We start from the raw sequence: 23,861 nt of genomic DNA, 5'->3' as shown, positions 1-23,861 counted from the left end.
GCTTGGTAAGAAACTGTTCATGACTTCAATAGAAGCAAGCCACCACCAGCACGTCTACAAAGAACCCTTTGTCCACTTTGAACAATGCCGAGGGGGGGGAAGCAGAAATCCAAACAAAACCCATCTTATCTTAATGCAAACCTCACAGAAGATAGTGCTGTCCAATTGTTGAAGAGAAAAATGCTACCACTTATCGTGGCAGCGCATTCAGCAGGTGGGGCTACCCCCCCAGACTGGATCCATTACAGGTCCCTGCATTCATGGGGAACAACCATCATTACAAAATGGCCTGTTCTGTCTGCGTTCAATGACAATCACATGCACATTTAGCAGAGGGAATAACAGTGCTCAGCACGTAGGTGGCACCTTCCAGCCAAGGGATCTGCGTTGGAAGTAGGCATTATCTCTACTTTGCAGATAGGAAAATAGAAGTGCTAAGAGGGCAAATGATTGATCCAGCATCACCCAGAAAACACGTGGTACGACTAAGAATAAAGTACTGAACTATTATTTTAGGCTAGAGTACAGGGTATTGTACAATCTGTGACAGTCCTTAGCCTAAAAAATTACCACCTAAATATGCAAAAAAGGGCTACAGGATGGAGCAAAGGATTACAGGTTTCACACTGAGGCCAGGAACCCAAGGTACTGATTGGTTAAGAGGCTTTGCCTATAGTTGAAGAAGGAGTCATACCAGACTTGTCAAGAAAACACAACCTCTCTTGTCACATTATCCAAAACTTTTCCTAGAAGACTTCAGATATCTGCTATATATACATTTTAAAAAAATAATCTGTGATTTAGAATCCTGATGTGAATTTGGACAACTTGAAGGCAGGACAGATGAGCCTCTTTAAGACACTAACTTCTGCCCATCACTGTCCCACCCCTTGGATGTCAAAATAATGTCTTTATAAGGACGCATGGGCCAGGTGCCAGCCAGCAGTGCTCATGGGACAGTCCCTGGTGGCTGGGGTGAGATCACCAACGAACAACAATGAGGAGGAGGATGCCAACGCCACGGCGCTTGCAGCATCTGCCAGCCCCAGCAGCAGGGGACCGACCATGCGTCGGTCTGCCTCTCAGCTGCCAAGTCCAGCAGTCATTCCTCATTTCCAAAAGGCACAAGAATGACGAAGTCAGTCTCTGAGACTGCAAATCTGAGTGACTAGAGCTCTAAATCAGTGACAACCCATTGCATTTTAAAGCTCAAACACTGATTGCTGCTTGGGAGGTTTTTTTCCCCAAGACAAAGGGTTAATAGGAGCTGTGGGACAAATCCCAGGGTAAAGGGGACAAATGCAGCTCAGCCAGACGGATGCCTTTCCTACAGACATTGCATGGCCACCAATGGACTGCCAGCAAGGAGCAATGGTTGGGTTGCTAATCGAGGAACAGGGGGGGCTTATCTCCCTCTCTGTCCTAGGCTTTGCTGTGCATCTTCATAGCTCCATCTTCACACTTGCTCAATGGGAACCGTAACACTTCCTCTCCTTGCTGTGACAATAGCACATTAACAAGCACAAGGCACTCACATGCTGCCAAACATATCATCCAAGCATCCAGGGCTTTTTTATTTATTATTAATATCTTTCACTTGCTTTTATTTTTCCCCCTTGATCATTCCACTCAGCAGCCATCTTTTTCTATCCTCCTCTCCACTACAGAGCAAGAGCCCCAACAGCCACCCCACTATCCCCATGGGCTCCTGGCATTCCTCAGATCCTGGAAGGGCTGTCTTCCAGATTTAGACCAGATTTGAATCCTTGACACCATACTGAAAACATTACAAATCAAAATGAGTTCTTAATTTTCTCCTGTGGATGTACTTCTGAACAGCACTGCTAAAAGCCCATCAACTGGTGGGCTTTTCCCCCGATAAAACTTCCAAGCCCTGTTCAAGCACTGGTCCTTTTAAACAGCTACACAACAGGCTTAGCTGGAGGTGAGAAGAATCAGGAAGGCAGAAGTCCATGGAAGTGGTCACAAACATCATGCTGAATGAAGTCTTTAAGAAGCACTCTTTGGTGACATGCTACTTTGCAATCCGACGGCAAAGCAGAAAGCTGAGAATACTCTCAACTTTTCTTCCAAAGGGAGCAAACTATTGTCAGAAGGACAGCTGTTAATCTCATGTGCCTCTTGGCCAAGTTTCCCAAACATCTGGCACCACCTCTAAATCTTCCAGCTTGAGCTTGACACACTTCTTCCTCATCCAAACTCCTGCCTCAGCAAAGCACTGGGGAAACACCAAAATGGTTTTCTGGGCTGAATATGAAAAAAGTTGAAGACATGCGAGTCATCAGCACAGCGATGACTGCACAGCCTGGGCCACCTCATTGCTTCCCTCCCACAGACACACGCATATTCAGGAGCAGCTAGGAGATGACCTGCTGGAACCCACATAAATGGGATCTTGAGATTGATAATTGACCTCCTGCCTGGCAGAGATTAGGGGTCAGACCCAGGTCACTGCACACCATTAGCTTCTGTCTGGACCTCCAGGAGGTCAGCAGAGTCTCATGGCTTCCACTGACAAAGGCCAAGGCCACCACAGAGGAAACCAACACAGATATTCTCCACCACTCAGGTGAAAGCCGTCTCCTCTGTGCTGCAACTATGCCTCTGACCTGACTAGTATAAAAATATGGACACTGGTATACAGACGTATGGACAATGCCAAAGCCACCTCTCCACCAACACCCAAAAAGGAATTTTTCAGACAGGATGATGGGTGCCACAGAACAGTACTGACAAGGTCTTTTGTGAGCAGCAGACTACCCACCTCACTTTTCAATGAAAGGACGACCTGATTAATTTTCAAAAAACCCCTAAACAATCTCCACCATCCATAGCCTCAGGCACCCCCTGCCAGAGAACTGGTCTGACTTGTGAGTAGCCACAAACAGCCTTTCTAGAGACTATAGTTACTCAACAGAAGAAAAACGCTATACTTGCATATAGAAGTTGGGACGTTCCTTCCTCCAGACACAGACCTGTCCCTAGGGAAACGGCCAATCTCTTCTGAACTCAAGCAATCATATCTGCAGATTGTCCATGGAGAAAATTATCCACCTCTCTGTTTCAACGAGATAGCAGGCTGGATTTTCCACACTGGCTATTATCTCAGAGAGCAGCAGATAATGACAAAGCTTCTGGACAAGGAATCATGAAAACACGGTCAATTCAGCCAGGAAATTATGGCTGAGACAGTCTGTACATTGCTGCTATTCCCAGCGTAATCCTGTCCTGGGCATCATCCAGGCGGTGGATACGTGCATGAGGGGACCACCTACATTGCACATTAGGCACAACCATCAGCTTCACCAGCTCTGGCTTTCTAACTCCACCAGCTAGGGTTTATAACTGTAGATATGACTGCCTGCAAGCACCCATTGCATTTTCCAGTGAATTTACTATGAAATATAAAAGGGTTTTTTTTTTTCCTTCACCCAAGAGATGAAGAATGGAAAATCTTAGATAAGAACTGTAGCTAATTTTTTAAAGGGACCAAATTCTCCACTGATGTAAGCTGGCACCTCTCCATAGACTTCAATGGAGCTGTGCCAGTTTACATCATCTGATAACTTGGCCCAAAACTTCTAAATCTATTTGCTGTCATTTTGCAAGTGCCAAATATGGTTTATTTCAGAACTGGTTTCAGTACGATGATATTTTCCACTAACGCTGCTTCAAACATCGTCTTACTTTTTTATATCACATGACAGCACACTTCTTTCATTAGACAGAAAACCTTGGGGATATACTAGAAAAAGAAAAACATTCTCTGCACAACAGAAGCGACGTTTAACTTCCTTTTAAAAATGCATTGATGGCTGCATGGCTGCTGCTAGGAGCTGACCGTGGGCAGCCAGCTCCTGAGACTCCTTCCCCGTGCAAAGCCCTGGCTAGACGGGTAGCTGGGTGTTTGCGTATCACAGCACAGCAGCAAAACATGTGCATTAAGAAGATGCAGAAAAACATCTGGTTAATGCACAGAATCTCTGTAGGGGTATGTTCACATCTTCTGTAGCAAGTGTTAGCCCTTTGGATTGAAGTCGGCAAATCTGAGTCCTCCATGTCCACAGACTCCCATTTAGGCCAGCTCTATATGTATGTTTTGGAACACTCAGATACTTCTCTATTATTAAATGACAAACTTGGGGGAATAAAGCCAGCTGCACTGCACATCCAGCTGAAATGGTTTAAACAGCTATTACCCAGGAAGCAAATGGACCAGCCTCTGCTTACCACCGCTCAACCGTAAAACCAGGATAACTTCACACACGTTGCTGGAGTTGTACCAATAAAATACAGAGAAACAGAGAAAACAAACTGACCTGGAGCAAAACAATCCAAGGAGAATGCTCACAGGAGGCAGAACGTCACTACCAGTCTCTGAAAGGCTGGAATGACCATCCCATCCCTTCCAGCTGAACCACCCAGCTGCTCCTCCTGCCCATTTTGTCACAGCAAGGGTCTCCTCGAAGGTCCTGCTCCCCTTCCCTGAACTGGATGCCCCTCTTTGCTTTTACAGCTACCAGCCTGTATTTCTGACTTTTCCGTTTCATTGCTATTTCTGGTGGAAATGGGCAACTTAAAACCACTTTTCAGCACATCCCGGAGACCAAATTTAAACCAGTTGAATTCAGATAACCGTTTCAGAGGGAGAGGAAAGAGTTTATCCTGGAGAGATCAAAATAGTTTCACTTCAAAGAGGAACATTTAATCTCAGAAAGGCCCAAACATCTTGTTTTACAATTTCCTAAACATTTTTTTAAAAAACTTTGTTATCAAAAGAGCATCTTAGATCGTAAACTAGCATATGCTAAAAATTAAAAAGAGTAAACACAACATTTAATAATTAAAGAGAAACAGAACATTGCTTTGGGTCAAAGAAATGTTTCAAACTAGCTTGAAGTACCCCTCAAAACTAAACAACATATTGTTTCACTGAAACTCTCTCCAAATTTCTGTTGCATTTTGATGCAAAGGATTTTGCTTCTAGTGCTTCGGCTGGGTCACTGTGGGGGTTCCAGCAGAGGCAGGTACCACTTGGGGATGGTGCTGGACAGGAGCGCAGGCTGGAGGTGACAGCCTGGGAGTGACATTCACCTGTCCCTGCCGCTTCTTTTCATGCAGAGGTGCTGGGGCTGACACTGCTGCTCGCTCACAGTTTGCCTCATGCTGCGTGCCCTGCATCAGAGGTGCTGGCAATCCTATCACATCTCTCAGCCCGCCATTAATGACACGGCCAAACCCATCCCTGAAATGTCATCTCCAGTCTTACGGACCACCTGTCCTGCTGGCAGGCTCTAGCTGCATCCAAGCAGTGCCCACAATGTGGTGGGAAGCAGCTCTCTCCAGCACGTGGGATCCCGAGAAACCTGGGGTACCCTCTGCAGGCCCTAGCATTGCACCCCCATCGTGGGGGAGGAAGCCAGCTAAGCCAGCGTGGGTCAGGCAAGACGTGGGGGAACCAGCCCTCATGCATTGCCCCAGCCCTAGCAGATGTGAGCTTTATTCCCAGCACTTCTGAGGTTACACTGGGCTTCCCATTCATGATCTGCAGCAGAGGAGTCTTGACTCCCACCCTAAAGACTTCTTAATCAAATCAAAAGTTCTTTCATGTAGAGCACCAAACACAACCCTACGTTTTATGAGGTTCCTGAACTCCACAGTGCAACAAACAGCAGTAACAGGAGCAATAGCGATGTTATATGGTGCCACTGGCACCACTACACTGAAGGAATAATTTAAATCCTGTAAATAACCAAGCAATTAAAAAGAACGCATGAAAAGCTGTGCAGCAACCAAAGTAATTATACATCTGCCCAATCTGTATTTTCAGAGAATGTTTAACATTACTACTGGTATTACTACTGCTAACTAACAAAGCAACAGGCTGCCAGGGCTTTAAATAAATTATGTCTATTGGCTTTGGCCTTCTTCCTAGGAGTCAAGCATTAGCAGTGATGAAGAACCATTTAATATGGCTAATCACAGCAATTTTCTACACAGCTTTGTCATAACTATTCCTTCTTCTGTAACCAAGGAACTGGAGAAAAACTGCTTTCATGTATCAGAGGAAGGGCTCATGAGGAAAGTCTCTTTCTTTGGCTGAGGGACTCACTTTGGCCAGGCAGAAATGACAAAAAAAGAGGGCAGAAGCCAACTTCTCCAAGGTGCTGATAGTTCAGGCAGATGAGTTTTCCAGGAAGAAGTTTACACAGAAGCATCAGCCACCCTGATAAACTGGGAGAGAGGATATCAAAGGAAAATTTGAAGTCCTGCACCAGGTGCACCTGACAAAGTGACAACTTCTGCTACCAGACCATCTCTCCAGTCCCATCTGTTTCACAAAACCCTTTCGTTTGTCTCCCTGTACCGCAGCAATTCTGCGAACAACTTCCATCGAGTTGCTTAGAGCTAATCCTCTGAAAATTCATTCTGTAATCCAAGGATTCATCGCTATGGAAACTGCTTATAATCGGTACTTTTTATAGCTTAAAAAAACCCAGCATCAACAAAAGGTAATGTAACTCCAATTGACAGCTATTTCATTCCCACTGGAGACTGCCAGCTTTGGAAAAGGGACATGGATCTTCCTGGTAATTTAAGGGAATGAATAATATGAAAGCATCCAGTTAAGCTCATAAACATGAGCTCTGCTGACATGCAAAGATGCATCCATGACACTGTGCACAGAGTGGTAGGTCAGCATCGTGAGCAATGGCATCAGCCCAGCTCAGCCACCCGCCCACAGTAAGGATGGAGGGAAGGCCCTCCTGTGCTCTTCCCACACTCCCACTGCAGTCAAGTCATAAGGCTTATCTAATAAGATAAATCATGACTGGCATTTTTACAAAGGCTCAATACCTTGTGGCCTGACAGCATTGGCCAAGATCAGTGCCTGAGCCTTGTTCTTGTCAGGGAGGGGATTTACACCACCACATCAACCCAGAGAGTTGACCAGCAGTTTCTGACTACAGAGCGACAGAAGAGCACATTCAAGTGAACAGGACAGGAGTGTGCAAAATTTGAGATGCTGGAAGAAAGCCTGAACATTTTGAATGGACCACGTGAGTTTGCTACATGTGAGTACAGTCCCACTCACCTTGACTTGCAGCCCAGCAGAACTCCCCTTGCTTCTGCTCATCTCCAAGATGTGACTGTGCAGGGAAAGAGGGAGAGGATAAAACTTAACTGTACCTGTGGCAGCTGGGAAAAACACTCCGAAAACAGTGAAGAATGACTCCCCCTGGCTGTAGTCCGGCAGCGTGTTGTTGAACATAAGCTCTTCCGAGTAGCCGACGAAGCCATGTTCTGCAAAGACACAGAGGGTGAGAGGAGAACTTCAGAAACCAGAGGAACTGCAGGAGACCCTCCAGCCTGCTCTTGGCAACCACCCATCCTCTAAACACGTGCAACAGCAGCAGCTGTTTCAACGGATAGTTTGACAGGAGGAACGTCAACTTATTTGCTGGGGGCAGAAGGCAGACAAAGAGGTCAGTGAGGTTACACGGGTGCAAATGCCAGGGAAAGGTGCAGCGGTGGGGGCCAGCACATCGAGAAGCACCACCAGGCTGGGCAGCTCTTGCCAAGCCAGAACATGGATCATACGGAGTCCTATCTGCAAGCAAGCTGAACATCTTTCTGTAAAACCTGCCCACAGAGGAAAACTCTGCAGGAATCAGCTAATATTGATACTTATTTAATCCATGCCACTTTAATCCTCTTTCCAAACAGAGCAAAATTATGCTGCCAAAAGACAACTGCATCCCTGAGCAAGCCCTCACACCATATCCCAGTTCTGTGTTTCTGCCAGTCAAGATCCTGCACAGACCAGACCTGAGGTTAAGCTGCTACCAACACACCCAGTTTATACACTGGTTGCAAATGAGCCCAGAGCCAACAGGCCAGTTTGTTGCAGGCTCTCCCTTACAAGATGAGTTTGCCAGTGGAGAAGGAATCAGGTGCTCTAAAACTGCCTACTGCTATCCAATGCCATGTTGTACACTTACCTTCCTGAAGCCACTGCTCTCCTGTTGCTGTGTTACCTCTAAACCAAGGCTAAACATGGGGCTGCGCATCACAAGCAGCTGCCTCCCTCCCGAGTCTTCTGCAGATGTTCATCACCTGCTCAGCAAGGAGCAAATGCTGAGACCTGGGGCTGTGCCCTGCTCCCCACACCAACTTCTGCCAAGTTTTTCCGAAGTCATACACACAGAAGTTTTACTTTCCAAATAAAAAGTTTTACAGAAGATGGAAGAGAAGAAAAAGCAATGGGTAAGATATCATCAAACAACTGGCTTACTGGGTATGTAATGGAGTATCCTGCTCCCTCACTTCACACTAGAAGGACAGGTCAAATTATTCCACAAACCTGGATTTGTTAGGAATAGTTGAACCTATAAGCTGACATGCCAGTAGGGCACTAATTAGGAAAGGGTTTAGATGATTATAGGTAGAAAAGATAACACGTGAAAGCAAGTTAAGGAATTAATGATACATCTATGAAATCCATAATTTCATTTTCAACATGTTTTTAATGGAATATTTTAATCTGTGGAAACTTCTTGTCAGTCATCCATATGCTCATGCCAGCTGGGGGTGGGAGGTGAGCAAAGTCAGTTCCTTTTTTGCTCCTGCCACCACAGCCTATTTCCACAAGACATGTGACTGCAATAACTTGAATTTTGTCATTAGCAGGATGTTCATGGCTGCACAGGGTGATGGCCAGAAATTTAAAAAAGACTCCATCAAATCTGTCCCATGCCTCAAAGACAATATTAATGATGTTTGGAGAATAGATTAAATCAGAAAATTAAATCAGAGCTCTGAACACAAGACCTATCCATTTAAAGTCTCAGAATATAACTAACCACACTGCTTTGAAGTTGCAACAGAAAAATCCTACAGATAATCAAAAGTTTCCTACTACATCCGCATTCATCGTGTTGCCCAAACATGGATGGAAATACACTGATAGTAAAGGTCTCCTGCTGCTAGGCGTTTTAAAAGCACCAGCTATCTTCACTAGGAACGAGTCCCAGACAAGATTTAAAAGGAATAAGCTCAGTGCAGCACACTGACCTCTGGACCTCACGGATGTCTGCAGAAAGTGCAGCTTCTGGAGAAATAAAGGGGGGATTTGTGTAGGCTGCACTTCCCGCAAGACCAGACCTGAGCTCCTTCAACTGGAATTTGTGCTGTTGGCACGTGGGCTGGCTGCAAAGCTCCCACCAAACTGCTGAAGGAAAATTTCAGGGATTTTTCAAGTATGTGCTCCTCACAGAAATGTTAATGCTTCATTAGTAAAACAAAAAGGGTGGGCAAAATATTCATCTCGCCCCAAGGAGATCTGCAGACCTTCTCCAACCTGTACTTTGCAGCAGCCTCAAATATATCTATGTCACTCTTGACAAGAGTTTGCCCCTCCAACTTTCAAAAATCTCCTGTGAAGCCTCTTTTGATGGTTTGCTCCTATATTTTCCTCTTATTATCATTTAGGTTTCCCCTACTGTCTAACCAAAATCACCCTGTTTGAACTTCATACTGCTGTTTCTGTCCTGATCCGTAAGTTATTTGCAATTTTTAATGCCATCCTTTCACCCGTTGAAAACAGACCCCATTTTGCACTGACACAGTTTCTGTCAGGCTGTAAAACTTCACATTTTCTTCATCAAACCACAAATTGTCCTCTTCATGCCACTTTCCCAGTTTGTGTGAGGTCATCTGGAAGTCTGACCCTCTCAGCCAGGATGCTGTGAGCCCTTCCCATCCAGAGGTCATCTGCAATCTGAAACTGCATATTCTCTTTTCCATCACCTAAGCAGTTAAGGAAAATACCAAATAACACCAAACCAAAACCAGAATCTTGCAGGACCTCACCAAGCACAGTGTTCTGTTTGTGAGTGAACCATATCCAAGTTTTTCCAACTGGGTTTTGGAGCTATATAATTCAATGATGGGTTGATACAGGCACTTTAGGTGCCTTATGTCTCTTTTCTCATGCAAAAGGACAAGCATACAACAAGACTAGATTTTCTTTGACACCATTTTGGCCATACCATGGCCAGAGACCATGAAACCCATGAGTCCAATGTTTGATCTGCACCTGGGTGTATCTAACCACTATTCATCTTAAGAAAGGCAAAAGATCCTGTGGTGCCCTATCCATTTGTCTGCTGTTCCCCTTCCTACTTTATACCCATAAGTGTAAATCCTGGGTGAAAGACAAAGCCCGAAACCATGGCAGACGTCACTGGAACCACAGGACACTACAGCAATGGATTTGTTGAAAAAGCCACAGGATGCACCTACAACTCTATCCCACTTCTGCTTCCTTTCCTCATGGTTCTAGAGGGCAAGAGGAAGCCCATCCATTCCACATTTCCCCTTTATACAGAACCAGCAGCTTTCTTGTCTAATTAAAGAAAAGTTCATCCAAATGTTACTTGTTATTGCAACCTCATTTCTCAGTCAATCAGCCTCCTGTGAAGCAAATCTCATGTCCCTTTTGATCCATTTTACACCAGGATTTGCAATTGCCATCAATTTAAGCAAGCTATCGGCACGCGACCACAGAGCTGAGAACAACATGCTGTGAGCATCTCCTGGCTGCCCTCATGCCTGCGACCGGAGCGAGTCATCTGTGACCTTTCAGCTGTCATATTAATGGGACTAATTGTAGCTGACGGGGCAATTGGGCTGAAAATCATCCAAAACAAAACAGGAATCAGCAACTGAGACCAATCGGTTAAACCAACAGAGCACTTGGTCAGTTGTTCACAGAGTCAATTATCCACATCCCATTGAAAGTGCACTTCAAAAGGACGAGCTTAGGAAGGAGGAGGGAAGGAAACATGATAGGGTCTATATTTGGCTCTCTGATCTCCAAACAAGGCGAGATTTTTTTTTTTTTGTAAGAGGATCTTTTCCTCCTCCAGCTTACTCCTGGGTACACAAGATCCAAGCCAGGTTCCTCTCTCCTCACTCATTACAAAATGTTTGTCTAACAAATTTTGCTCTCAGTTAATTTATGCAACCACACAGCCTCTAAATCCTACCTTTAATGATCCTGCTCTCAGTTGGCTTGCAGAGGGCTGGAGCTGAAGTGCTATAAACAATCTTCCCAGTGTCATGCTAGAAGGAAAAGAATCCGGTTCCTTCTCTGTGCCATGTCAGTCATATGGGAAATGCACAATAAAGAGCAGTAACACTTTATTTTCATCATTAGATACTCAATAAGGAGCAGGCGCATAATAGGTTTCCCAAGTGATTGAGTTGAAGTAAATAAACAACAGGAAAAAAAATTATTTAGAGCAATATCTGAATTATTCCTGTGATTTTTGACAAATTAAGTCCTTCTAGTTGCCCTTATTAAAATGATGTAATTAACAACAAAAACCACCTAGCAAGTTTCAAATGGAAGACCTTCCAGAATGAGCATCCTCCATCCACAAGTGTAGGGAGACCACAGGGGGCTGCACATCAGCCCGATGCAAGCAGAGCAGGAGGAGGAAGATGGCCAGGATTTTCATGTCTCCCCAGTAACTACGGATGCTTGGGAGGAGGCACCAGCCTTCTGGTTGCCACCGCTGCATCCCCCCTCCTCCCTGGTTGGGTTCCATGTTTGAGCTTTTCTTGCACTTTCTCCCAGCTCTCACCCTGTGGAAGAGGATGAAAGCAGCCAAGGAGGTTTCTGTCACTCAGGACACTCCTTAGCAGGCGGCCCCTCTGTGAAGTCTGGGGTTTCAGAGCGGGACTCAAGAAGGTCAGAGAAGGGGCGTGAGGTGAAGCCGTGGTTACACAGGGTCAGGCCATTATACAACGGCACACAGGACGATGGCGCTGCCAAGTTCCAGGCAACCTGGAGCTCATTACAGACTAGTCAAGTCTTGGCCAAATTCAATAAGCCTGTTCACAAGCTTAAGGTTAAGTAAACCCTGGCACTGAGGCAGGGGCTAAATAATGCAAAAATGGAAAACCACCTTAAGAAACAGCTCCCAGAAGACGGTCACGTATTGCACTCTGCTTGTGATTAGAGATTTTAATTATGAAGGTGAATGCTGAAGGCTTGAAATGGTGAGGTTTTTTTTCTTTTCCTAAATAAGTAAGCTCGCTTGTTCCCGCCTGGAAGGTACTTGCTGAGACTTGCTTTCAGAGGAACAGCTGGAAGTGTTTGTCTTGCAGCACATTTCCCAGGTCTGACCCCAGCATTTTCAGGATCCTGTGTGATGTAAGACATGGAGAGCCAAAGAGTAATTATATATCCTTGGCATAATTATCTCCTCTATCTCTCTCCCATTTCTTCTTCCATCTCTAAACCCTTCTGGCATAAGCTCTGAAATCCAGCCCTTCCCCTTGGACACCAGTCCAAGCACATGCCCAGAGAGAGGTCCTGGTGCGGGTGCCGGAGATACCCAGGCACACCAGTGTGGAGAAAACGGGAATGGTCCTCACAGCCTGGTCCCACAGCTGCCATCCTCACCTGAACACACACCTCTACAGTAAGATAAGGTTTCACTCCTCACCAGCCACATGCTTGCATCTTCCTCCTCCAGACTCTTATCCAAGGGCAAAGCACTGAGCTGTTAGCTCCCCAGCAGGAGAGTCAAGCTCTGTCATGTTGGGAACACTCAGAAGTTGTGGTCTATCAGATGACTGTTGGGTGGCTTAAACCAAATTAATTTCTACATAGGTCTCAGTGCTCTACAGTGGGGACAGAGTGAAATTCTACCTCCAAAAGCCCCTGCAGTACTAATTCTTCCCCTGCCCACAGAGGTTGTTAATCCATGGTGGTCACCAAACTCATCAAAATGTACTTACTACCCATAGCCTAATCACACAAAAACAGCGTCTTCACTTGCCAAGGGAAGGTCAGTCATGCCCGGCTTTAACAATGCAACATTTTGATGCCAAACCACCACCAGCAACAGGTTTTTCAGCATCTCAGTGTGCAGTTGCAGATACACAGGATTAACCATCCACATAGAAACTGTGGATGTGAAGACAACGGATGCAAAGCCGCGAATGTTGTCTAAACCCCACAGTCCTTTTATCTTTGTGTTCCCCTCGTGCTATGCAAACACTGAAATTTATTTTGAGGCAACAAGCAGCATAGGAACCTCTGACACAACAGCACTGGATGACGCTCTGCACCAACTCAGCCACGCTCCAGATGCCTCTGGGCTTCCCCAGCAAAGGGGGTACTCGCACATGCCGGAGAATGACATGGATCAGGCTGATCACATCCACAGCCCAGCAACACCACCCAGCACACCCAAGGAAGGTCACTGAAAATGGTGCACCTCTCCAGTGGATCGGCATCATCAAAGAAGCATGAAGAGGGAATCAGGGTCATGAGTAACATTTGAATTACCTTTCCCAACAGAATAAAAAATAAATCAAAGTAGTGCAGTCACAAGCCCCATCCCTCTGCATCCCTCCGTGCACACATTTGTCTTCCTGTTTGGGCTTAACACCAACCTTAACAATCACATTTCCAACGCTTTTCCAAGGCTGGGCCACTTCTGTAGCCATGCCTTTGCAATCATCCAGCTCCAGCTCAAGCTCCTGAGATCCTCCCAATATTTTTTTCCCAGGCAAGTCCAACACTACTATCACTACTCCCTACTGCTGCCAGCCTGGTACAGAGCAGGTAGAGGCAGAGATGTATGAGAAAAATGTGGAAAGGTTGGGAAGGAAAACAGTGAGAGGGGAAGCAGCACTGGAGGGGTACAGGGGACAGTATGGTGAGTTTTCCACGCTGCCAGTCCACTGCTCAACTTGCTGTGGGCTGACACTCAGCCTGTGAGATGCAGGAACAGATTTTCACTCAGTCCTCTAAGAGACAGGGAACTGATGAGTCATGAAAACAAAGCATGTTAAGAGGCGGAGTTGCACTGGCAGGTACAGAGAATAAACATGACCTTTGCTGAACTCATACAGGGATAAAAAAATGTTTTAACATCTTCCAGGACATCTCCTGCTTCACCTTTGGATAGACAAGTTTTGGCTAGAAGACTGGGAAGAAACAGAAGAAAAACAGGATAGCTGAAGGGGAGCAGAGCTGGAGGAGGATGGGATGGACTGAAGAGATCATCAATGCTCCTGTCTCCTGACAGCTGCTGCTGAACTCATCTACCCAGGGGACCACATTCACCAAGCCTGAATTGCCCTTTTCTACAGCCCCAGTGCAACATCTGTGCCACATGAGGCTGTGTGGGTCAGTGCACACTTCCTGCAAGCCAGGACCGTGTCTGCTCCATGCTGGACTTGTGGGCAGCAGCACAGCTCCATAGCTGGAGATGGGGCACGTGCAGTCCAGCCCAGATGGAGAAGAGCAAACACAAGACTTCTGATACCTGTCTCGGCAGATTCACCCTCCATATGCCACAAATGACATCATGCCTTGGGTTCATCTCAGTCCTCAGGGCCACATCCCTGCCTGCTGACAGATCCCACAGCCTCAGTATTTCTGTTTTGTGAGTCTTAAACTAGGTAAAGGAAAAATAGAGGAATTTTTGTGTTGAATACATGCGGGTCAATGATATGATAAAAACATGGCTATCATGCCATTATTTTATGATAAAAACATGGCTATCATGCAATTAACACAATGGCCACACTGACAGATCAGAGCAGAAACACTGCAGAGTGTCTGCCTGAGCTGCCAGGGCACTGAGAGATGGGGGATACAGGAGCTCCCCACTGCCTGCTCTACCCGACCCCAACCCATGCCGCCGCTGGCAGCCCTAAGCACAAAGTACTGGGAAGAAGAAGAGGTAAGACCAGAAAGGGACTAAATTCCTTCTGTAATTTCACCCCTAAATACCAGTTTAACAAACTTGCTATCAAAAAAGTTCAGAGCGATCACAGACCCCAAGCCACAGGCAGCAGGAGCGAAAGCAGCAGCTCTGCCGCCGCTGTCTCCCCATGCAGCAGGATGGTGCCAGATGAAAATTAAGCGCCGGGTGCCACAGCTGGCCTCTTCCCACGCCTCACTGGCCACAGCAAGTGGCGTCCTCAAAAATGTCAAACCAAAGCTGAACAGCAAGAAGCAGCCCAGGGTGGGGAGAGGAGCCCGTTGCTATTTTTCCACTTGTGGCAAACAAATAAGCTCCTATTTTATCATTAGCACTAGGGAGATGGTTTCATAAATTAGGACAAACAGCACATTTACGTTTCACATTCGTCAGAGCTGCAAGTAGCAAAAAATAGACAGGTTTTAGTGAAAAAAAAATTTGGCAAGAAAGGGGTGGGGGGAGAAGAATCAGAACAATTTTAAAGAAAGAAGGAAAGGAGTTCCCTTGCCCAAGACTTTCTCTGTGCCCATAATAAGCCTGGCAAACCCAAAAATTAGAGATTATGTAAAGTCTGTAATTGAAGGAGCGAAAGCCACAGTTAAAACAATCTAAAAAGGCCAAGCCCTGAGAAAGGCAACTCGAATCCCTTATCTTTTGATGGAAAAGAATGTGCTCCCTGAGATTAATGACGTGTTTACCCGAAAGGAAATCGCCGCCCTTCTGAAGCAGTGAGTGTTTGTTCCTCCCGAGCTCCTGTTTTCTGCTCCAGAGCTGATCTCCCAAACCTCCTGTTTAAAGTCAACACACAATACAGCTTCCTGCCACCACGGGCTCCAAGGGATCCCACCATTAACTCTCTCCCAAAAACCACCCTACACCACACCTGCTTGTGCCGGCCACCACCAGCAAGGACAAAAACGGGATATTTTGGTCACGCTTCAAGTGCCGGCCTGGAGACAAGCATCACACCAATGGCTGCCAGCAACCTTGCTGCAGTGTGATGAATCACCCCCATGCATAAATATTTCTCAGCTGAGCAGATAAATTAGCAAACATGGAGACCGATAGCACTGTCAAGGGGAAGCACTCCCTGTCTATTTTCCTGTCTTGCTCTTCGAAGTCTCCGGATGCAGCAGGCGAGCTCTTCTCAAGTTGCTCAGGATTTCGGCAGCACGCCCTGCAGCCTGGCCTGCTGCACAATGCTCTTGGAAAGAGGTTTAACACTTGTCAGTGCAATGGTCTGCCGTGTGACAGGAGGCAGAGAGGACCATGGGAGTTGTGTACTGAAAACTCCCAAGTGAGCAAGAAAGCCTAGAGCAAAAGCATCAGGAGGTGATCTGTTTGAGGAAACCTGCAAAAAACCCACTCAGGAACTATCAGTCGTTTGCATACATGACAAACCCAAGTATTCACATCTTCCCCTTCTAGAAAAGGCATGCTCAGTAAATGCACTTGCACTTCATCCTCGATCTCCTCATTGAGCATCCCAGCCAGAGAGTCAGCAGGTCACAAGCATTTTCCTCTCCCTAAAGACAGTGGGTGCTGGCCAAAGCTAAAAATGGCACAAAAGGCATAATAAACAAAGGGAAATGCTTAAATCTGTCTCCGACATTCATAATTAGCTAATGGGGCAATTTTCACTTGTGGGATGTTGTCACCTGTCTCAGAGCACGAAGCAGCCTATGCTTCTCCAAGCTCTCCCCAGCCACATCACGTTTCCTTTGGGACTGGACAAGGTGGGAGAAAACACTAATTTCTGCCCAGCTCCCCATGTGCCTGCTTTGTCTCCCCTCAGCTTCTCAGCAGGATGGAGAAGTGCAAAACCACCACTGTACACAAGAGCACACACAGAGCCTGAAAGCACTCACATGGGGCAGCTCCTCATCACAAAAGCTCAGCACCTTGGCACTGCTTAAATAAAGGAAAACTCAGGAATGTGCCTGTGGAAGTAGCTAGTAGAGCTGTTTGGAGTTTATTCTGTCTCTACAGAAGTGGGGTTTAATTCTTTTTTGTAAAAAAGCCAAAAAATTGGTATTTTCTGCAGGTGGAAAATCTGAAATTTTGGTTGGAAGAAAAATGGAAGAGATTTTAACATGGGCATTTCAACTTTATAAACACCACTTATGTTTTGTATTATTTAATGCTAAGCTCCAGACTTTCTGTAATAAATAAAATCCTTCCATTACTATTTTATTTTTTGATGTGGTATCCACTACCTGGCTTGTTCAGCAGTATTAAAACCAGCCAGCAGAAATGGTTTTATTCATTACAAAGAGGACGAGAAAACGTCCCTTGCTTCATCCCTTTTCTAGGAAAATAGTTTGCATCAATGGGATATTATTATTAATTATAGAGTAGTATTTCTTGGAAGTCATGCCCAGGGTCCCTGGCTGTGGGAGGCTCTGCAGAACTTCTCTGATGAATAACTCCAGCCTTGAGAAATCAGAATTTAGGCTGAGCCAAGGCACAACAATTGGAGGAAAATGAACAGCAGTTGAGCGGCAGTGGCAATGACACACATCCTTTGGACTCATTGGAGTGACCTCCTTTCTAACTCGGAGCTACTCCCTGTATTGCTTGGGACAAAGCCGAATCCATGTTGATCAAATCCCCATCTTTCAAAAGAAAGTAGTTAACCAAAATGTAACATAATTCACCAGACCCTGCCATGGTCTACAGAGTCTTCTGCCATACTCATAACTAGAGCATCTCGTACTTCCAAGTTATGGCTATATTATCCAGACTACAATGGTATTTAAAAAAAAAAAATATTCCATTTGTTAATTTTTTTTATTCTATGTCCAAAATTATAGTTTGATTTTATTTTTGGGAGGTTTTTATTATCCTCTATACAACACACACAGCTATACCTTCAAGCCTAGTTTCAGACTGCAAACCAAACTGGAAATCCAACAGTGTTTGATTTTGGAAAGGTTGAGCAAGATGTTATCACCTAAAAGGACTTTTTTGTTTGTTTGAAACCATTAATTGAAGACAGTTTAAATCACAGAATACCTTTTCCCTACCAAAATCACATTTTTCAATTAATGTATTTTCCCTTTGAAAGAAAACCAGGAAGAACCACAGGGCCATCATCCAGGCCAGTGAAGGTACAACCAGGCTAAAATCTCTTACCTACAGTCAAAGAAAGCCAAAAATTGTTAACACAAGCCAGCAGAGAAGATGATGAGCAGTAGATAAGAACCCATGTCCCACACAAAGTTTTCTCTTTAGCCTAAGAGAGGAATGCAAACTAGAAGAGAAGCAGCTGGAGAAAGAATCTAATATCTAGAAATGATCTTCATAAATTAAATCTCTAACTAAGGAAAGCTGATTCAGGGCACAGCTGAACTGTGACTGGAATGAAACACTGGGGGAATGAAAAAAGAGGATACCTCCATCATTTGAAAACTATTATGTAGTGTCACCAAAAAAAGAGAAAAAAAAAATCAATGCAATTAAATAAAGCTGTCCCATTTAAACACAGCAACAGGGAGAGATGGAGCGATTATGGGATGATATATATCTTCGTCAGTTTTATGAGGTCTCTATCATTAAACAAGTTGCTGCTGAACAGAGATCCTGCACGAAAGGTTTTATGGCAGGAGCGGGTGGGGAAAGCCGCCATGAAGGCAGCGTCTAGCAGGGGACAAAGCCAGCCAAGGTATTTCAGGTTTTATTTACAAGCTTTAGGAAAACAAACAGCATTGCTTCGCAGGGAAACACCAAATAAATTAAAGGTTAAATCAATCACTTAGAAAATCTTCTGTACAAATCGGGAGTAGTATCACCTATTAAGCAAGTTCAAACCTGCAACAACCTCAGCAAACCCTCTCCTGTTCTGGGGATGGACCTGGGCCAGCCCGGCCCTGATGGCACCATGCAGTGGCACATTTTAGGGTGCCAGATGAGGCCAGGACCCTCCTTCTCCTCAGCAGCACAGAGCAGAGGGCAGCTCGCTCTCATGCCCACGTGGCCATTCAGATGGTGCAGCCTGGAGAAGACTGAAGAGGAGCACAAGAGGTCTTCCAGGCAAGGTGGTTTAATGCAGAAAGGACGGACATTAGCTGGTCCTCAAGTCCTCAAGAGATCCAAAGCAGTGGGTTTTGACTGCAAGAATGGGGAGTTAGCTTGAGATGGCTGTGTCTAGAGCAGAGTCTCCAATGATGCAGCGGAGGATCCATCACTGGAAATTTTTACAAGCACGTTAGATGTACACGGCATCCCCAGCACAGCCTGGAGGGTTACAGGAGGGCAGGGACCTCCCCTCCTCCTTACCCACCTCCTGGTCTATGCTTCAGGACTGTGGGCTCAGAAATCCCACCTGGCCTCGGCAAAGCAGGGGCACAGGGACGCCAGCCCTGGCTCCCAGTGAGCAACAGCTGTACTGACACCCTGAGCATCTGCCAGCAGGCAAGACCACTGCTCCTCAACAAAGTCCTACTTCCAGCTGTCCTCCAGCAAGGACACACTGTGAAACCCTGCCTACAAACAGAGCAGCAGAGGGGAACCATGTAGCAAAGTTACATCAACCTAATTTTTTATTTTTTTTTTAATAAACTGCTTTAAATACCTACTTCAGAGAGCCTGGACAAAGTGGTGTAGCCTTCCTCTCACTATCTAAATAAGGCCCCTAACAATGTTATCACTTTTCAAAACACATCTGTCCCGCAGCTCCTAGCCCAGACAATTGGCAGGTAACCAGTTAATAAATGTCTTCGCCAGACTGTTGAATAGGCTGGCCCCAGCTCAAGAGTGATGTCAGGGCCATTCAATGCACTATAATTGGAAAAACCTGGGGAAAGCAATCCCGTGTTTTTTAATAAATAAAGAGCGTATTAGCAACCTCCTGCTTTTATTCACCACGGTGTCTACCTTGTTCAGTAGCAAAGTGGGATTTTTTTTCTGCTGCCGCTCACTCAGTGATTTCTACTTGGAATTTGATGCCAGTTTCCAGATGTGTCTCAGGACAGGAAGTCAGCAATCAGCCTGGATAAAGCCTCTGGGATTAGCTGCTGATCATCTTCTGACACACACATCCTTCCTGCACCCTCTCTTATGAAATTGGGGCACACCCCTTGTGCCCAAAAATAAAATAAAACAACCAAGAGCCAATCAAAAGCCCCTGATTAGGACACTTTCATATTAAATATGTGGGAATATATTTAATTAATACAATCCATCAAAGCTGAGTCACCATTTGAGGGAACTTCACAACACCAGTGTTTATATACATAAATCACACCAACAATTACAGGTTCCCTGTCCGCTCCTGCAGCCCCAGGTGAAGCTCATATCCCACAGCTCCTCACCAGTGGTACCCAAGGGAGAGGATCACCTCCCCGAGATCAGCCGCAGAACACCCGAGGGGGCTGAATCCTCCAAAAGATTCACCCTTGGAGGAAGAAGCAAGAATGAAAAATGAGTTTTCTGGGCTCCGAGAGCAACTTTGGGAAGCCAAAACCCAGGCAGGTGACATGAAGGATGTGATTTGCATGGAAAATAATCCCAAGCAGAAGCACCCTGACAGCAACGGGCCCTTCAAGCCTTCCCACCTCCCTGAGAAACGAACTACCTGGTTTCCCCAGTGGGAGGCGAGGGGCTGAGCCCCACGATGCCAGGCTCAGCACTTTTCCAGCCATGTGGCACTATCTGCTGCAGGACAGGGGGGTCACAAACCAAGGGGACCCAATTCCTGAATTCCCAACAAAATCTTTTTATTTTTTTTTTCCCCCAGGCATTTAAGAGGCTGTTGTTGGGCCTCTTTTGCTCATGTTGCGATCCCTTTAGTCTCACCAACAAAGTGCAACCAAATTAACACCAGCCCTCCCCCTAATAACTGCCCTCTCCACGCATTCCTGCAGCCGCTCTGCTTTAACGGGGCACCTGAGAGCCACTGCCAAAACAGGAAAGCAGGCGCCTAATTGAAAGGGAGTATTTGGGAGTCACCCCACACAAAAATTAACAGAGATATGCTAGGAAAATAAAAGAGTGGGCATTAATGGCAGGCTTATCTTCTTTTTCCGTGACTCTAATGTTTGGGACGTGAAGAGGCCAAAAAGTTTCACATACTGTTCTGAGGAGCTGGTCACGGAGAGGAGCATCCTCTCCTTTACATTCACTGTTCCCCCCCAAATAACTCAGGCTGGTTTTGAGGTATGGACCTCCGGAATTAAAATGCAAACGTAACCAAGCCAAGAAAACCCTGCACTGCTACTATGCAATTGTGTAGGAATGCTGGATCTTGGTTATGGGTTGAGAAGTTGAGTGCTGCCTGATTTCAATTCACCTGTGTTAGGTTTGGCAAAAACAGTATAAACTGTGCCTAGGGAGAAAGAGATACTTCTGTCCCAAGGAAGGAGCACAGGGGTCTCCGTTTCTGGAGGTGGGACTGAATTTTAAGGCAAGTGGCCAGAGACAGCTCCATGAGGCTGGTATTCAGAGAGCACAGGGAGCCCCTCTCCTCACTACCCACCCCTGGCCAAGATCCCAGCCTGGGACCGTGACCCATTCCCAGGGGAAGCGCCAGCTGGAGCCGAGGGGAGGATTTAGGATTAACTCCAAAAAATCAGCCAGTCCCACCCCAGCCTGCAGGCAGCCTGCAGAAAGGAGAAACAGCCCTTGGGGCCAGGCAAAGGGACATGGCAGCCGGACAGGGAGCAGGCAGGCAGGCAGGCCTACAGCCTTAGTGGGGTCAGCACCATCAGGACAAGCAACCCAGAACCCTCCCTGTGTACTGGAGCCACTCAGCTCCTCCAGCCCCGGCTCTGGGCTGCAGGAGCCCGGCCGGCTCTGGGAGCTGGAACGAGCCACGGCAATAGAGAGAAAATAAAAAGGAGAAAAAGCAGCGGGAAGCCCTGCTGAGAAGCCCCCTTTTGTGTAAACACGCTCCGTCCTCAGACTAAAAATAAAGGCAAACCACAGGAAGGGAGTGAGTGCTTGGACAATATCCGATTTGGTGTGTGCCTGGGTGTGAGCTGAGGGAATGGGGAGAAGAGCAGTGGACTCCACCCAGTGCAACCACACAAAGGCAGCCGTTTAAGACCTTCAAGATGGACAGGCATTCCTGGAGATTATTTAAATCCAAATAACTGCTGCTTGGCAGATGCATAGTTCTTTGGTATGTGCACAGCACTTGGAAATGTTAAGTGAGGGAAAAGGCTGCCATGGCAGGAGCAGGAAAGGCAGGATAACTGCACAAGGCCCATTTTACAGGTTTGGAGACTGAGACCTGAGGCTGTGAACTGAAACCTCATAAACCTGTCATAAAACAAGGAAGCAACTCAGACAAGATGTCAGCTGAAAACTTTCCAGTGCACAGGTCTATCCTCAGAATTACTTCTCCCGGCATCTCCGCTCACCTTTGCATCTGCACGGACATGAAGGCTGCAGAGATCTGATCACTTGACTGCCCATCCCAAAGGGGTCTCAAATGCTTCCCCAGATGCTGGGCTTAGATGCACTGCACCCCGCCATTGCCATCAGCTGACTCTCGAGGATGGAGCTTCACCAACACGTGCACATCCCACCCGCAGCCCCTTGCAGACGGGACGCTCTGCTGACAGTGCAATTGCACCCAAGAGACAAGCATCCATCCATGCCATGCACAAAGCCTGCAAGACAGAGTGAGGAGGCTTCTTGAAGCCCAGCGCTCACCGTTGGTGCTGACACACCACTCAGAGGCCTTCTGGGGAAATGCAGGACTTGGGAGGAAGCAACCCTTCAGCCTGGCTCAAAACAGTTCTCACAGGGAAGTCTGTAAAAGCAGAGAAACCCACAGCCCTCCCCAGCCAGCCCTATGGCTGCAGGTCCCACCGTCCGGGCAGCCCTGCTCTGGGGTACTGGCATTTGGGGCTTGGATCTGGCCATCACCAGCCCAATACTCTTCCATGCTGTCGTGGTTTAAACCCTCCTCTCTTTAGCCAGTTGCAGCTAAACTGCAGCATCTGCAATGCTCAACCGTCTCGTTTCCCTTCCTTTCTCTCTTTTCTGACGGAAGAAAATGATCTAGTGCTCGGCAGCGGAGGAAATCAAAGACAACTACGTTGACCTCAACTTGGGCATGTTTCCTGCTGATGTTTGTGTTCCTCTTATTCTGTCCTCCTGGTCCCTATGTTCACTATCCTACCATCATGTCTCAGCCTGAGTATTTGCTTTCTCTCTACTATTAGAAAGGTCTCTAGGTCCACGTTAAAGGCCTCCTCCAAGCACAACCGAAATGCAAACCCCTCCCCGTTTCCTTTAGAAAACAACTTCCTATGAAATGCAGCTGTTTGGAGCATGTCAGTTGCTTTCTCTGTAAAACACGCCACACTGAGCACAACCGCCCTCACTTCATTCTCATTTGCAAGTGTCTGCTGAGACTTTTACCAGCTTCCATTTGGGACATTTCTTATACGCTAAATATAAAATGCAAAGGCTTTTCCAACAGGCTCTCTGAGAGGGGAGCAGTTGCTGGTGCAGCAGCTTCTGTCCCCATTCCACCATCCTTGCACACTGTACCGGCAGCACAAAATAACACAGCAGCACGAAAAGACAGCTGCACCATCGGCACTATGGACACCTTTGTGATTCCCTCCTGCTGCCTGGCTTGGCGGCTGAATCCCAACTGTAAACCAAAACCGAAGATCTTTCCTTTAAGCTAACTTTAGCAGGTCGATTGCAACCGCCTAAGGTGCTGCTGGACACGGGGGAAGCCAAGAAAAAGCTGACACCTTCTGTTTACTCAGCTAATTACACTTCATTATTGCTGGAGTGGCTGCTGCAGCACTTTATGGACCCCTTCCACCACAACTCCCCGCATCTTGAGGTGTGTTTCCCTTCAAGCACCTCTCAAGGATGAGGATGGAGAGAGGGGAATAGGCCTTGGGGTGCAAGCAGGGTTGCAGGTGGGAGCCCCAAACCTCCACCTTGCCCAAGCTGAAGCCACCACTGCAGGCTGAAGTCAGGCTGGGGAAGGTTAACAGGGGAGACTTGCACCTGAAACCCCAGCAGTCACCTGCCCCAGACCACCCAGCTCCCTCCTTGGCTTTCCCACCATGGCCCTGG

At 46.6% G+C, this 23,861-nt stretch overlaps 1 protein-coding gene across 1 annotated transcript in view; it reads right to left on the bottom strand.

Moving 5' to 3' along the window:
- SLC12A8 (solute carrier family 12 member 8) overlaps positions 1-23,861 on the bottom strand; it is a 50,269-nt gene that overhangs the window by 17,929 nt on the left and 8,479 nt on the right. The window contains exon 5 of the mRNA XM_074910647.1: positions 7,213-7,326. Within this exon, the coding sequence (XP_074766748.1) occupies positions 7,213-7,326 (114 nt within the window). The remainder of the gene's footprint in view (positions 1-7,212; positions 7,327-23,861) is intronic.

This window comes from Athene noctua, chromosome 7 (genome assembly GCF_965140245.1).
Source record: "Athene noctua chromosome 7, bAthNoc1.hap1.1, whole genome shotgun sequence".
In the NCBI taxonomy this organism is placed as follows: Eukaryota; Metazoa; Chordata; class Aves; order Strigiformes; family Strigidae; genus Athene; species Athene noctua.
Note: the sequence above shows the minus strand (reverse complement) of the source record. Positions and strands in the feature narration are given on the sequence as shown.